At 43.6% G+C, this 13,899-nt stretch overlaps 1 protein-coding gene across 3 annotated transcripts; it reads left to right on the top strand.

The window, feature by feature from the left end:
* The first annotated feature begins 1,427 nt into the window (after nt 1-1,427).
* On the top strand, nt 1,428-10,999 carry S1PR3 (sphingosine-1-phosphate receptor 3). 3 transcript variants are annotated; one of them, XM_021530436.3, is made up of 3 exons: nt 1,465-1,541; nt 5,632-5,738; nt 6,686-10,999. In XM_021530436.3, exon 3 carries the CDS (start codon nt 6,869-6,871, stop codon nt 8,009-8,011), a length of 1,143 nt encoding a protein of 380 aa, XP_021386111.1. In that variant the 5' UTR covers nt 1,465-1,541; nt 5,632-5,738; nt 6,686-6,868; the 3' UTR covers nt 8,012-10,999. The 3 variants fall into 3 exon arrangements, with proteins under 3 accessions (XP_021386115.1, XP_021386111.1, XP_021386113.1); XM_021530438.3 differs by lacking the exon at nt 1,465-1,541 and adding an exon at nt 1,826-1,968; XM_021530440.3 differs by lacking the exon at nt 5,632-5,738 and having other exon boundaries at nt 1,428-1,541.
* Nucleotides 11,000-13,899: the final 2,900 nt, after the last annotated feature.

The raw sequence follows: 13,899 nt of genomic DNA, 5'->3' as shown, positions 1-13,899 counted from the left end.
TTCTTCTGGCTCCTCTATCTAAGTAACCAAAAAGTGGTAAACGAAAAACCAGGAGAGAGAGGAAAATAACAAGGAATAACAGCAGAACACAGAGCTAGGATAGGGGCTACTTGCATCCACTACACATGAACAGGGTCTTGCTGGTGTGTAGCAACTAGCTGCCAAGAGGACTACAAAGCTTCCTGGGGTAGTTTTCAGGGAATCTGTAGAACAAGGCTTTTCTGGCCAATGGGAGAGTAGTAATTCACAGGTTGAGCTCCCCTTTGACAAAAAGTGGTGTGTACCTTTACAGGACACAGAAGGAATTTTCCACTCCTGGTATGTAGAAGAGAACAGCTTTCACGCAGCACACAAAACAGGAGGAGAGAAGGCTAGGACCACTACAGATTGCAGTACAGTCTTATCCATAGCTAAGTGGGGCCTTATCCATTGGGTACATCAGATTGAAAGCAATTTTACCAACATTTCACTCAGTGTAGTCCTTATTTCCTACCAAAGTCCTAAACCAGAAAAATTCTATTATTCCTTTTCAGGAGACAAAAAGCAGTCACAGAAACAACCATTTGCTCTGCTACATCAGTTTAAACTTCTGGCTATAGAAAGCCTAGTTCTGCTTTCCTCTAGGACTTTACTCCCCTGCAGAACTGCAGTGCAGGCAACCCAACAGCCGGGCCCGTGGCACAACTCCAACTGTGATGATGCTCAGGTCCAGACAGGGCTCCCAAGAAAAACATTGATTGCTGTGAGACGATAGGCAACTCTAAACGTCTGCCTCCGCTTAGCAAGGTTGCTGTAGTGCTTCTGTTTGCCAGCTTATCATACACACTTCTGACAGAAAGATTTGCTTTACCCACAAGCATCTTACAAGTACATTTAAATAAGACACTTGTGGGATCCAGGTTCCAACTTCTTTTTCAAAGTGCTGTTCCCGTCACCGGCTCAATCCACGTGCCTATCGCTGTCCTTGGGCTGCTATTATTTACTCAATAACTCTGTCAAGAAGTACCTTTCCAGGAGCGCGCTGTAATCGACAGTTCTGAGTCAAACCAGAAGTACTTTTACCGAGAATTTCCGAATATTTTACCCTGTATCTATCTCGACTCAAGCTCTGTGAAGGTCGCACTACTGGACACGGTGAAACAGAGGAGCAGAGGCAGAATACGTACAACCTCACTTGAACATTCTAGTCTCTCGACCCGAGTAACCCTCCACCTCGCATTCTTCTGGACGTTATAAGAACTCGGCGGTGGGCTCTGCCGCCGCACACTTTCACGCCGGCTGCCCTAAACGCCAGCGCTGAGCATCAAACAGCGCGCCGCGCCGCGCCCCGCCGGCAGCACCCAGCGCCGGGGCGCTGCTCCGCGGGGCACGGGGCACGGTGAGCGGCCAAGGGGCGGAGTGAGGCGTGGTGGGACGGGACGGGGGCAGGCAGGGAGCGGGGAGCGGAGCCTGTCCGGCGGCGACGGAGCGGCGTGCCGGAGGCAGGAGCCGAGGGCAGGCGGACGCCGGGACCGAGAAGAGACCGGAGCGGCGGTCGGGAGGTCGGTCGGGGGAACGCGGGCTGTGTGCGGCGGGGGAGGAGCGCGGTGCCGCGGGGATCGGCGCTGGGGCAGGGCCGGGGCGATCCCAGCCCCGCCCGGCCCGCTGTGCCCAGCGCAGCCCCGGGGCCCGAGCGGCGCCGCGCGGGGCGAGGTCGGACGGCGGCCGCGGAGCGCCGGGGGACGCGGCGCGGCGGCAGCAGGCACCGGAGCTCCGAGCGCCTGCCCGCGCCCCGCTCCCCGGGCCGCGATGCGCCGCCGCCGGCCCGGCCCAGGTGCGGCGCCGGCGCGGCTGTCGGAGCGGGGAGCCGCCGCTCGCGGTGCGCGCAAAGCAGCGGCGGCTGGCACGGAGCCCCCCGCGTCCAGGGGTCCTTACAGCCCTGGGGAGAACGATGTTCTCTGCGACACCATCACGCGGCGGACACGTCGGGTAACTTAAACAAGACTTTTGGCACCCCAGAAGGCTCAGGCCGCAGCGCTAGTGGGAATTTGAGAATAGTTACTGGAGTTTGAAGTAGGGGGGTTAGATCAGATGCGCTGGGAGACGGAGGAAGAAGTCAAAATTACTTCCCTTTAACGACCACGAATTAAACCATCCGGGAGCTTCCCTGTGAGGTGTACGTGTGTGCTACTCGGTATTACAAAATTCAAACTGATGTCTAAAAGCCAGAAGCCGAGAAAAGTAACTATTTGTTTTCCTGAGGCTGTAAACTGCCAGCACATTCACTTAAGGAAAAGTCTTTTATAAGTTTATTTGAGTTCTCTAAGACATTTTTCTGTCACAGATGTTTATTGTCTAAACTTCATTTGCATCTAGCACAGCTTAATTTCAGTGGAACTGTACATTGAAATGTGCTGCTCTTCTCAAAAGTCCTTTCTGTTAATGAGACTATCAGGGTGTGCCTGATAAATTACATGTGTTTACTTTTCATTTGGAAAGGCTTTACAGATACATAAAATAGAAAAGGGTTTGGCTTCAGATTTGCATTCTTGTCTTTCACTTTGCTGGTTTTAAAATTCTCTCTTTTGAGCAAAATGTGCTGTACATGGAAGCAGAGGGAGAACTGCAGCACGGGTGGTGGCAGTGGTAAAGGGGCATCAGGTTTCTTTGGTCAAGTCTGTTTGTGGCTGTTTGGAAAACAGGAAAATATTATTCCAAATTACAAGTCTACTGAATGTGTGGTTTCATATTTTCTTCTGCAGGCAAAAGTATGTAGCGGAAGGTCAAGTTCTGTGCTCACTTTATTCTCACTTGTTGCTTTGACTTCAGGAACATTGAGAACAGTTTGGCTTGCTTTTTCTTATTTATAAGAAATATATATATATAAGAAATTTCTTATTTATTATATATAAGAAATTTCTTATTTATTTTAGATAGAAAATGCCCAGTGACCTGTGAGAGACTAGAAGCCCTCAGCTCCCTGAAGGACTTACAACAGAGAGTGCTCTGGAAAGAGAGTTGAGATGTACAGGAGGGAGATGGTTACAGAAAGATTTTGGCATACCCATTATCACAGGTTCCCTGTTACCTTTTGGCACTGAAAATTGCACGTTCCCAGAGAAAAGCTGCAAACCAGGGGAGCCAGTGAGAGCTATGACCCTGAGTTTGTACCTGTACCACTTTGTGGCTCAGCTGGAGAAGACAGAGGAGCTCTGTCTTGCCATAGGGCAAGTCAAAGGGTTGTGGCCTTCCACACAGCATTGCTTCTTTCATGGTGTGTTGGGCAGACACTGGTAGACCCTATCCAGCAGTGATGTGGTCCATGGTAAAGAGCCCCTGCTCTAATTTGAAAGGGTGCTTGACCCTGCCAGGATCCTTGACCTCTGCAGGAGTCCATATTAACCTCTCTCTAGTGGCCAAACTCCAAAGTGTGCTGGTGGGTGAGGAGATTGCACAGAAGGGGGGATATCTTGGTGCTCACAGCTTGGACCGCAGGTGCTTTCGCCATCCTTGCAGCTGGGACAACAAAGGTCAACCAAATAGCTGGAGAAGGCACCTGAATTGTCCTGTGCATGACCGTGGTTCTTGACATCGTACCACTGCCTTAATTTGGTATTTAGTAATTGCTGTTTTAGCTAGCACATCCATGAGGAAGTACAGACAGATTGCCCCTGCACTGCAAAGAGGTTTAACCTTCTAGTGGTATCTGCTGGTGTAGAAGCAGGTATTTTCTGCTTTGCTTTAGAGGAAATAAAACTGATTTCTAGTGGTTTCAGGAGTCTGGGATGCTGACGTACCTAACCATGGCGGTGCTGGGCAAGCAACATGCCACAGACAGGTTCTTCAGGTTGTTTTTTAAATATTTTGAACTGAGGTCCATACTTTGCAGCTAGTATGTGACTGGGGCAAACTTGTTTTGAGAAGTAAATTGTTGAGCCATCACAAAGCAGTGACACATGTTATCCTGAACCTGCCTTGTCACTTTCTTGTTATTGTAATGCATATCCAACATTAATTTTTCTACTTGTTAAAGAAAGAATGTGATTTCTGAATTACTGGCTACAAAGCAGGAGGTGAACAAAAGAAGGCTGCAACTGAATGATATGACTTGGAAATAAATTCTAATGTTTGCATTATTTATATTAACTTTCAAATGTCTTGTGTGTGATACTCTGTCAGTGAGAGTCCTGGTAAATAATAATGTTGCAACTTTCCTTGTTTTCTTACTAGCTTGTCAGAGGCAAAGATTTACTTTTGTGATAGTCAGTTTGCTGTAACAATTTTAAGACAAGTAATTACTAACAGAGGCTGTATGATTTCTGCTGAGTGAGTTCATCATCCTTGCTTTCAGCCAGGGGAACTGGTATAGTTTAGTAGAGTCATGACACTTTACATCTGCTGAGTTGTGGCTGATAAATTCCTATGTCTGGCATATAATTTTCTTCACAGAAAGAAATTTATTTGCACTTTAATAGACGAGTGTGATAACTCACTTGAAAAATGCCTTAAAGAAATATTTATTTTGTTGCATGTGGTGCTCTTAAATGATAGGAATATTATTCTCTCAGGCAGTCATCAGCTAGTCTGGTGAGTACTGCTGGTTGAACTATTAGCAAATACTTTTCTAGTCAAATGTAATTGTTTATTTTACAGTGGAAAGCACTTGCAATTCATATGGACACAGTGGGATTTTGTTATAAGCCCATACAATGAAAGGCTGTGACAGTTAATGTGATAACAGTGTGCAGATTGTAACTGAATTGCAATTACACTGAACCTTAGCTGAGGTGAAGTTTTTCTGTTGAGAGCTTCACTCTTACCATGCTTCAGAAAAGAATTTTACAACTCAAGGGCCCAGTTCAGCTCCTGGGGAAGGAATGAGGTGATTGCTGTCATCTTCAGAGTAAAAAAGGACCAAGATACCCAGCAGCAACTGTGTTTCATGGATGTCTTTCCCAGCAGGCCTCTTCAACTGTAGTAATTTGGACCTATAAACTAAAATAGGGAAATAACAGTGGGAAAGCAACAAATTATTTTCTCAGAAAGTAATTTTAGAACATCCTGAATGTACTAAAGAATTCAAGTAAGTTCACTGTAGGCTTTTATCAGATAACTTTTTTTCTGAAGGAGGGAATAAAGGAAAAGGAAGGGTGGGAAAATAGGGTGTGGGTCACCATTTAAATACCTTTACTTTCATCTGGGATGTGGTTTGCTCCTCCCCTCATTCTCAGAAGGCATTGAAAATGCATCTCTGACTTCTCATGTGCCCAAAACAGTCTGTTGGGTCAGCAGTGGTTCACACATTTTTCTGATCTTAAGAAACCTGTATACAGAATCATAAAATCAGAGAATGGATTTGGTTGTAAGAGACCTTAAAGATCATCTTTTTCCATACCTTACCTTGATAGCTGTCCTTTGAAAGTGTCTTAAATGTGTTTGAAAAATGTTCATGACCCTTGATATGGTCAAATAAACAGTCAGGAGCTCCAGCTCTTAGAAAGTTCCCTCAATTAAGTTATTTAATTTTGGGTCCATGAGCAGCGTCCTCCCATCCAGTACAATTTTCTTACCTTTCCCCCAAAAAAAAAAAAAAGTTAAAATTTGGTTCATATGAAACTAGTTCTGTCCTCATCTCCATCCTTGTTTTCTTAGAAAAGTGAAAAATTGGCCATTCGCTCATCCTCAGTGCCTGCATTTGGGTCACGAGAACTGATTGTCATTGGAGTATGCAGCTAAACTGCAAGATTTTTGGTAAAACAGTAAGTGCTTCTGACATCTTCTTATATTTTTCCTGTGCACATCTCTTCTGATGTTATGGGAAAAAAAGACTTATTGGAACATCTGCTGTGAAAATGGAACCTCAAAGTAATGGGAAGATATTGTGGTAAATCTAAGTTGTAACGTAACAAAAATCAGAATATCTGAGGATGACAAACTTGTTGTAACTATTTTTTACTTTTTAAAAACCTCAAGAACATTAAATATATGTCCTGCATGTCTACACAAAGGGAAAAAACAGTAAAGTTAACTATAAAGGAAAACAATATTTATAAAAATATGAGTTGCCATGTTTATTTTTAAAAAAGTAGCAAAAATCCAGCTAATTTGGGTTGAAGGTAGGATTTGCTTTAGGATGACTGACTTTCAGTGCATCTTCTCAATTGTAAACAGCAGAAATTTATGCCATTAACTGGGGGAAGTTATTTTAAGCACTGGCAACATGCACATGGGCATCAAGACTTGACAGTAACTTTCTCAGGATCTTTCCAGCCTTGGGTATACGTGGCAAACGAGAACAAGCTTTAAAAGCATAGAGTTTGCCCTGCTGATGTGGAGAGTGATGGTTGGGTGGTCTTTTGGTAGTGCAGTATACACTTAGATCTTTTTGAGAGGAAGTGAGCTGCTTACTGTGCACACTGTGACTTGCTGGGTCTGTTTGCCAATCCTTCTCATGGCTCTTCTGTGCGTTTTTCAGCATGGAAATTTTGTAGGGGGAAAATACCTTTGAGCTGTTGTGACATTGTAGTGATTTTGGCCTTGTACTCCTGTGTCCAGGCTACGTGAGAGGCATGCAGCAATGCTCGGGCTTAGTGTCACATCAGTCACAGACCCTCACCCCTGGCTCCTGATGTATGTTGCAGCTTAATCACTGGGTGACGTGGGAAGACAGTGATATTTATGTTGCATTTGTTGATTTTATTTTCAGAGCCTAGTTTGAGTCACTCTCCCGAGTTAATATGCGAGGTGTGCTGGAGGTGAGGATACACAACGCCTGCCCAGAGGAGCATTGGGAGGAACGTGGCTTGATCTCCCTCTTGTGGAAAATTATTGGAACTATATTCTTGTAAATACTGAAGAAAAAAGTCCAGCATCCATCAGGAAACAAACGATGGCAGTAGTTACCATGCCACCTGATGCTCTTGTCAGCCCTCAAGGAAATGAAGAAATGGACTCTCTTATTGTATTGCATTATAATTACACAGGAAAGCTTATTTTAAGGGAAAAAGCAACTGATAAAATAGACCTGCCCACTATTTCATTTCTGATCCTATGTAGTTTCATAGTCCTGGAAAACTTGATGGTGTTGATTGCCATATGGAAAAACAATAAATTTCACAACCGCATGTACTTTTTTATTGGCAATCTAGCTCTCTGTGATCTTTTAGCTGGGATTGTTTACAAAGTAAACATTCTTATGTCTGGGAAGAAAACTCTGAGCTTGTCCTCTACAATCTGGTTCATTAGGGAAGGTAGCATGTTTGTTGCCCTGGGAGCTTCCACTTTCAGCTTGCTAGCGATAGCTATTGAGCGGCACTTGACCATGATTAAAATGAGGCCTTACGACGCAAATAAAAAATACAGAGTGTTCCTTCTCATTGGTACATGCTGGCTTATTTCAATTTCCTTGGGTGCCCTGCCCATCCTCGGCTGGAACTGTATAAACAACTTACCAGATTGCTCAACAATTTTGCCTCTGTACTCCAAAAATTACGTTGTGTTCTGCATTAGTATCTTCATAGCCATTTTGGTCGCTATTGTCATCCTTTATGCCCGTATCTACATACTGGTTAAGTCCAGCAGTCGTAATGTCACCAACCACAATAACTCAGAGCGGTCCATGGCACTCCTTAGGACTGTTGTGATCGTCGTTAGTGTCTTCATTGCATGCTGGTCTCCACTGTTTATCCTGTTCCTCATCGATGTGGCCTGCAGAGTCAAGGAGTGCTCCATCTTGTACAAAGCCCACTGGTTTATTGCTCTGGCAGTCATCAATTCTGCAATGAACCCCATCATCTACACCCTGGCCAGTAAGGAAATGCGTCGGGCTTTCTTTCGCCTTGTTTGTGGCTGCCTGGTGAAATCCAAGGTGGCCAGATCTTTGCCTATTCAACCCACTCCAGATCACAGTCGAAGTAAATCCAGCAGCAGCAATACCCAGAAGCCAAAAGAAGACTTCACACCAATAAATGTTCCCTCATGTATTGCTGAGAAAAATGAATCTTCATTTCACAATGGAAACTTCTGTAAGTAAGGGACTATTCAAGACAAGTACTTTTCTGTGGTTTTTAGGTTTAAGCTACAGGTGTAGTTTAAATATTCATGCACTTCAGTCACAGGAGAAAACACTAACCATTTATTTAACTTTGAGAACTTATTTATCAACAATCATTTGCTTTGGGTGTTCCTTCAGTAACACACCTGATTCAGAAAAAGCCTTTCATGCTACCCAGTGGCTAGGACAGAGTCCATGCACAGCTAAGGACATCATGTGCCTAAGGACATGGCATTGCAAACTAAGGCTTCATTTGGCACCTTGTGTTCTTGCAAGACGTCATTAAAACCTGTTAGAAACTTCAGCATTCACTAAAGACTGCTGACAATTGTAAGATGAGCCCAATTATTGCCAGCTGGGAGAAGAAGTCATTGCATAAGTTGGTGATTATAGCTCTCTATATGTATCTTGCTGTTGTGTTAATGGCCTTATAAGTATGTGGTATAAATAGCTGTATATTTGTACAATTTCTCATTAAAAAGTCATTGTAAAAGTTTACAACATGCTAAACATTGTATTGCAGTATACAGTGTGACTAATTGTACAAATAGATGTGTTTCCTTGGGGATATTTAAAATGAAGTAGTAGCTTTTAACTGTTCAAAACTTTAACAAGTCATATCAATGCAGTATTTTTATTTTTTCCATTGTTATTCAAACTTTTCATGTTTAGTGAAAGACAACATGACAGTTGTCACTGTGGCATTTCACAACATATTTTGAGTAAGCAGTAGTAAACCGTTGAGAGAGGATATATATTTGCTATATACATGTGTAACAAGTGTATGTGCTGTTTCAATGCATATATTTTTGCTTACTATTTTCAATATATTTAAATATGTATGTCCAGCCTATATAAACCTGTGTACATTGTGAATGCACTACCTAAACTGAGATCCTTCAGTTCTGAAACAGAGATGTATCATTTCAGAAAGCAGCGAACCACAGTGGGTTCCTGTGGAGTTCCTTCTTTCCAGGCCCTACCACGGTGTGGGATTGTGTTAGAAATTCTCCCTGGGAAGTTCTGGGAGTGGGACAATGTCCCATTTTCTGTCAGTGGGATCCTGTGTTTCTGCCATTTCTGGACACTTCTGCAGATACAAGAGGGAAGATGCGGTACAACAGGGTCATGCTGAAGAGCGTATCTCCATTTATACTCAACCCTGCCTTGGATCTGGAAGGAACGTTTATTTAGTTTGGAAGACCTGGAGCCCCAGCCCCGACCTTTTGAGAGCCCATTCCAGAGAAACCCGACAACAGCTTTATGGTTCATCACTGCCTTACCAGCCTGAGTACAGGTTGATGTCGAGTGTCAAAGTGGTTTCCTGAGTCCTGGAGCAGTAAAGACTTCACAGACTTTTGGTTTCAGGTTCCCATGGAAGTGGCCTGTGGTACTTCCATCAATTGTACTTTATGGCTGGAGGCTTCAGTGGAGTTTGGTGGGAAATTCTAAAACAAGTTCCCATTGTGTCAGTAAGAATGTATACATCTAACTTCATTGGGCTCTTTCAAAGATTTGTGCTTAATGTCTCAAAATACACTTTGCCTTATGCACAATCAGAAGCAATTGAGGCTTTTTTAATACACAGACTGAAAGAGCTTATCCTTAGCTTTACTCTGGTCTTAATCATTTAAAGCAGCAGCATTAGACTCTTCTCAAGTATAGTGTGTAAGTTGTGTATTGTATGTAGCAAAAACCTTTAAAATGTAGAGGTTTGCATTGTGATTATCTTTTAAAAATTAATAGTCTGTAAATGTAGAAAAGTGTATAAGAACAAAGAAGAATTGTATTTGAATGAAATAACTGTGAAAGAAGGTAGTAAATATGAAATAATTTCTACCAAAAATGATGAAAAGCAGTGCACTTAGAGGAGAAGAAAAAGCTAAACCAAGGTAAGCATAATGTAACTGTATGGATTGTAAATACGAGGCTGCAGGCTCTGTAGCTTTGTGAGAAATAGAACTGGTGACATTACATTGCCATGGCTTGATTAGGTTTTTAGATTTTACATTGCTATTGGGCTGTACTGTGGAAATTCTACCCTGAAGTTGAGGCTTTTAAAACTGCAAATTCAAATATTTGTATACTTGTGTTAGTTGCCAAAGTGGTGGAATGTGGCAGCTTCCTTACTATTGTAGAGCAGATTGGCCTTAGGAACACAATGGTTTGAGAAAACATGGTTGCTGAACCCACACCAATCCTCATGTCAAGAATGTTACATGATTCTTGCTATACAGGTGAAAAATAAAATTTTTTGATGGCCAAAGTCCAAGAAGATGTACATAAAAGTGGGTTTTAACATCTGCATTCTAGCCTTAGCTATTGTCAGTATTGGTGCAAGGTACAAATAATGCAAAGAACTCCACTGTTAAAGGCAATGTGATTGCTTTTAGTACAAAACCCTTTCATTCTACTTTGATTTCCTTCTCTTATTTTGGAGCTGTGGGGATATTTTGTTAGTTCACTACCCTCCTGTACTTGAAGCAGGTTTCTAAGATTCATGTCTTCACATGTAACATTGATGTACAATTTACAAAGGACTTATGACTGGAGAAAAAAACTATTGTCAATACAATCTTCAGTGAGTCCATCCCATTGGGAAGTATCAGATAAGGCATAGATTGTGGAAGCAATTTCAGAGCAGAATTTAAATTAGGACAAGTCAAGAGTTTAACAGCAGTAGACCTTAAACAGCTAGGAAGATGACATATCCTTGAAGCTGGAAAAAGATGGAGTATATGTTCTTTCACCCTAAAATACTAGAACATTCCTTCAAACACATCCCAGAATCTAACCTTTTATCACCCAGGCTGATTTGAGCATCCAGGAAACCAAATTTGGTTTTCCTTTCCAATTGGTTTTACATGGAGCAAAGGCTACAAAGTCTTTCATTTGTTTTGATTATGGATTATTAAAGAAATGCAAATCCAGTCACCTATAGAGAAAATAAAGGTTTTCACAATCTGCTTTCCAAGACTCTTTTATTGCCAACAGTCTTAGTGAATGTTTTCAAATCATTAGGTACCAGAAACATTTTGAAAACTTCTAATAAAAAAAAAATCTCAAACCTTTAAACTAAAGCTGTCAAGTAGCAGTCATTTTTCAAGGAATTTTGAGAAGGTTTTGGTCTTCTGTGGAAAACATTTAAACTCTGGGTGTTGTGCCTGAAGGCAGTACTCCAGAGTAAGAAGGCTGGCTTGATTAAACAGGGATCTTCTCTTGGAAATGAGACTAAAATTGAAGGTGTGTGCCCAGTGGAAGCAAGGTCAGGTGGCATTGGGAGAATACTGAGATACTGTTTGCCAGTGTAGGGAGAAAATTCATGTTGCTAAACATCAATTGGAGATGAAGCTACCAGAAATGTAGGGAACAATAAAAAGAGTTACTTCAATTTCAGTGACAAAAAGCATCTTAGAAATGAAATCAGCCCATTACAGGTGAGGACAGTTCACCTCACAAGTGGGGGCATGGAGTTGTTCAATGCATTTTTTGCTTATCTTCAGTATGGATAACAGACAAGGGGAGGCTCTGTTCCCTGAGCTTCCAGCACCATGACTGCAAGAATGATCAACTCCCAGTTGACCCGGTGCTTCAGCTGGATCCCTGCAAATCTATGGGACCTGACTAGGACTTATTCAAGAATCCTCAAAGAGCTATTGTTGTCATTGCAAAATCTTTCTCAATTATATTCATGGGGCTTTGGGAATCCAGAGAGGTCTCAGCTGACTGAAAGCTGGAGAATGTTGTCTCAAGTTTCAAAAATGGTAGGAAGGACTCTGGAAACTACAGGCCTGTCAGTTTTGTTTCAGTGCCCAGTAAAATCATGGTCAAGATTATTCTGGGAGGTATTGAAAACCTGGAAGACAATGCATTCATCAGTCACAGCCTGCACAGCTTCATGAGAGGTTAGAGTCCTAATTGTCAAACATGATTTAATTCTATGACAAGGTAGCCCACTTTGTTGATCAAGGGAAGCCAGTTGATGTAATCTTTTGGGGTTTCAGCAAAGCTTTTTGTAAAATCTCTCAGAATCCTTCAGCCCATGGCTGGGTAAACACATCATGTGATGGGTGAACAGCTGGCTCATGGGTCAGGCACAAAGGGTTGCAAGTGAATGGGGTGACATCAGACCGGGAACCTGTAAATATTAGGGTTCCTCAGGGCCCTGTCCTCAGCCTTGCGCTCTTCAACATCTCCAGAAATTACTTGGATGAAGTACTTGATGGAATATGAAGCAAGTTAGCTGATGATACTACATTGGGTGAAGCTGCTATCTCCCTCAAGGGCAGAGAGGCCCTGCAGAGAGGCCTCGATAAATTTGAAGACTGGGAAATCACCAACTGCATGAAGTTTAATAAGGGCAAGTGCTGGATTCTGCACTTGTGATGGTTGAACCCTGGTTGTGTGTATAGACTGGGGAGTGAAAGGCGGGAGAATAAGACCCTGGAGAGCAGCAGTGTGAAAATAGACTTCAGGATCCTTCTAGATGACAAGTGGAACACAAGTCACCAGTGTCTTGGCACCCAGGAGGCCAGCCTTGTTCTGGGGTGCATCAGGCACAGCTTTGCCAGACAGGCAGTGGAGGGGATTGTCCTGCTCTGCTCTGCTCTGGGGCAGCCTCACTTTAGATGCAGGGGGATGGTTTGGGTGCTACAATATAAAAAAGATATTAAACTATTGGAGAATGTCCAGTAGAAAGCCATGAAGATGGTGAAGCGTTTGGAGAGGAAGCTGTGTGAGAAGCAGTTGAGTCATGTCTTTTCAACTTGGAGGAGTCTGAGGGAAGACCTCATTGTGGTCTACAGCATCCTCATGAGGGGAGGGCACCTCTTCACGGTCATGACCAGTGACAGACCTTGAGGAAACAGCATGAAGCTGAGTCAGGGGAAGTTTCAGTTGGATATTAGGCTTTTCACCCAGAGAGTGGTTGGGCACTAGAACAGGCTCCCCATGGAAGGGGTCACAGCACCAAGGCTGACAGAGTAGAAGAAACATTTGGACTCTCAGGCACATTGTGTGATTCTTGAGGTGTATTGTGCAGCACCAGGGGTTGGACACAATGATCCTGATGGATCCCTTCCAGCTCAGGACATGACATGATTCTGTGAATGTTATGGAGCTGAGGGTGGTAGGCCCTGCATCTGCCATCCCCAGAGCTGGAGGAAGGCTTTGTCCCTGCTTTCTGGGAGTAGGGTCAGCCCATTGGCCTATCTGCTTGGAGGGCTGTCTGCTCCAGTTACTCCAGGCACAGCTGCTCCCTGGAAAGAGACATTTTGCAAGAAGCAACTGTAGTGAAGCTTTGCGCTGCTTTCAAGGCTTGTTTCCAACTGCTCTAGTAAAGAAATGGAAAACACACCTGTGCAAAAGTGCGAGGCACCAAAAAGCATGGGTCCTAAAAGCAGGCAGTCAGCTCCTTCTGAGCAGAGATGTGCTGGTGTTCACCTGCAGGTGCCATTTCACCTGCCAACACAAGTAAGGACACTCCCAGCAGGAGCTGGGATCCTAAGCCATGCTAGTCCTGGAGAAACTCCCTTCTCATGGCCAGACTCATGGGGGCCAGGTACAGCAGCAATGACTGGGAGTTTTGCTGTTGTCCTGTGGCCCAGGACCTGAAGAAGGCTGGAAGCACTGTGCAGAGGCATGCACAGTTTATAGATGCCCCTGATGTATTCAGAGGCATTTCTTCTCCCCAAGAGCAGTGTAACTTCCTAGGGCATGCTTAGGCCCAGCTTTTGTCCAAGTGGTTAAAAGGGAAGGAAGACATGTTCAGTGGAGGAAGAGGAGTAGGGCTAGGGTTAGAGCTCAGCAGAGCTGAGCTTCCTGCTGGCATGGAGACACTGCCCTCTCCACCGTACACAAAGTGGCTG

The sequence above is a fragment of the Lonchura striata genome, chromosome Z (genome assembly GCF_046129695.1).
Source record: "Lonchura striata isolate bLonStr1 chromosome Z, bLonStr1.mat, whole genome shotgun sequence".
Classification (NCBI taxonomy): Eukaryota; Metazoa; Chordata; class Aves; order Passeriformes; family Estrildidae; genus Lonchura; species Lonchura striata.
Note: the sequence above shows the minus strand (reverse complement) of the source record. Positions and strands in the feature narration are given on the sequence as shown.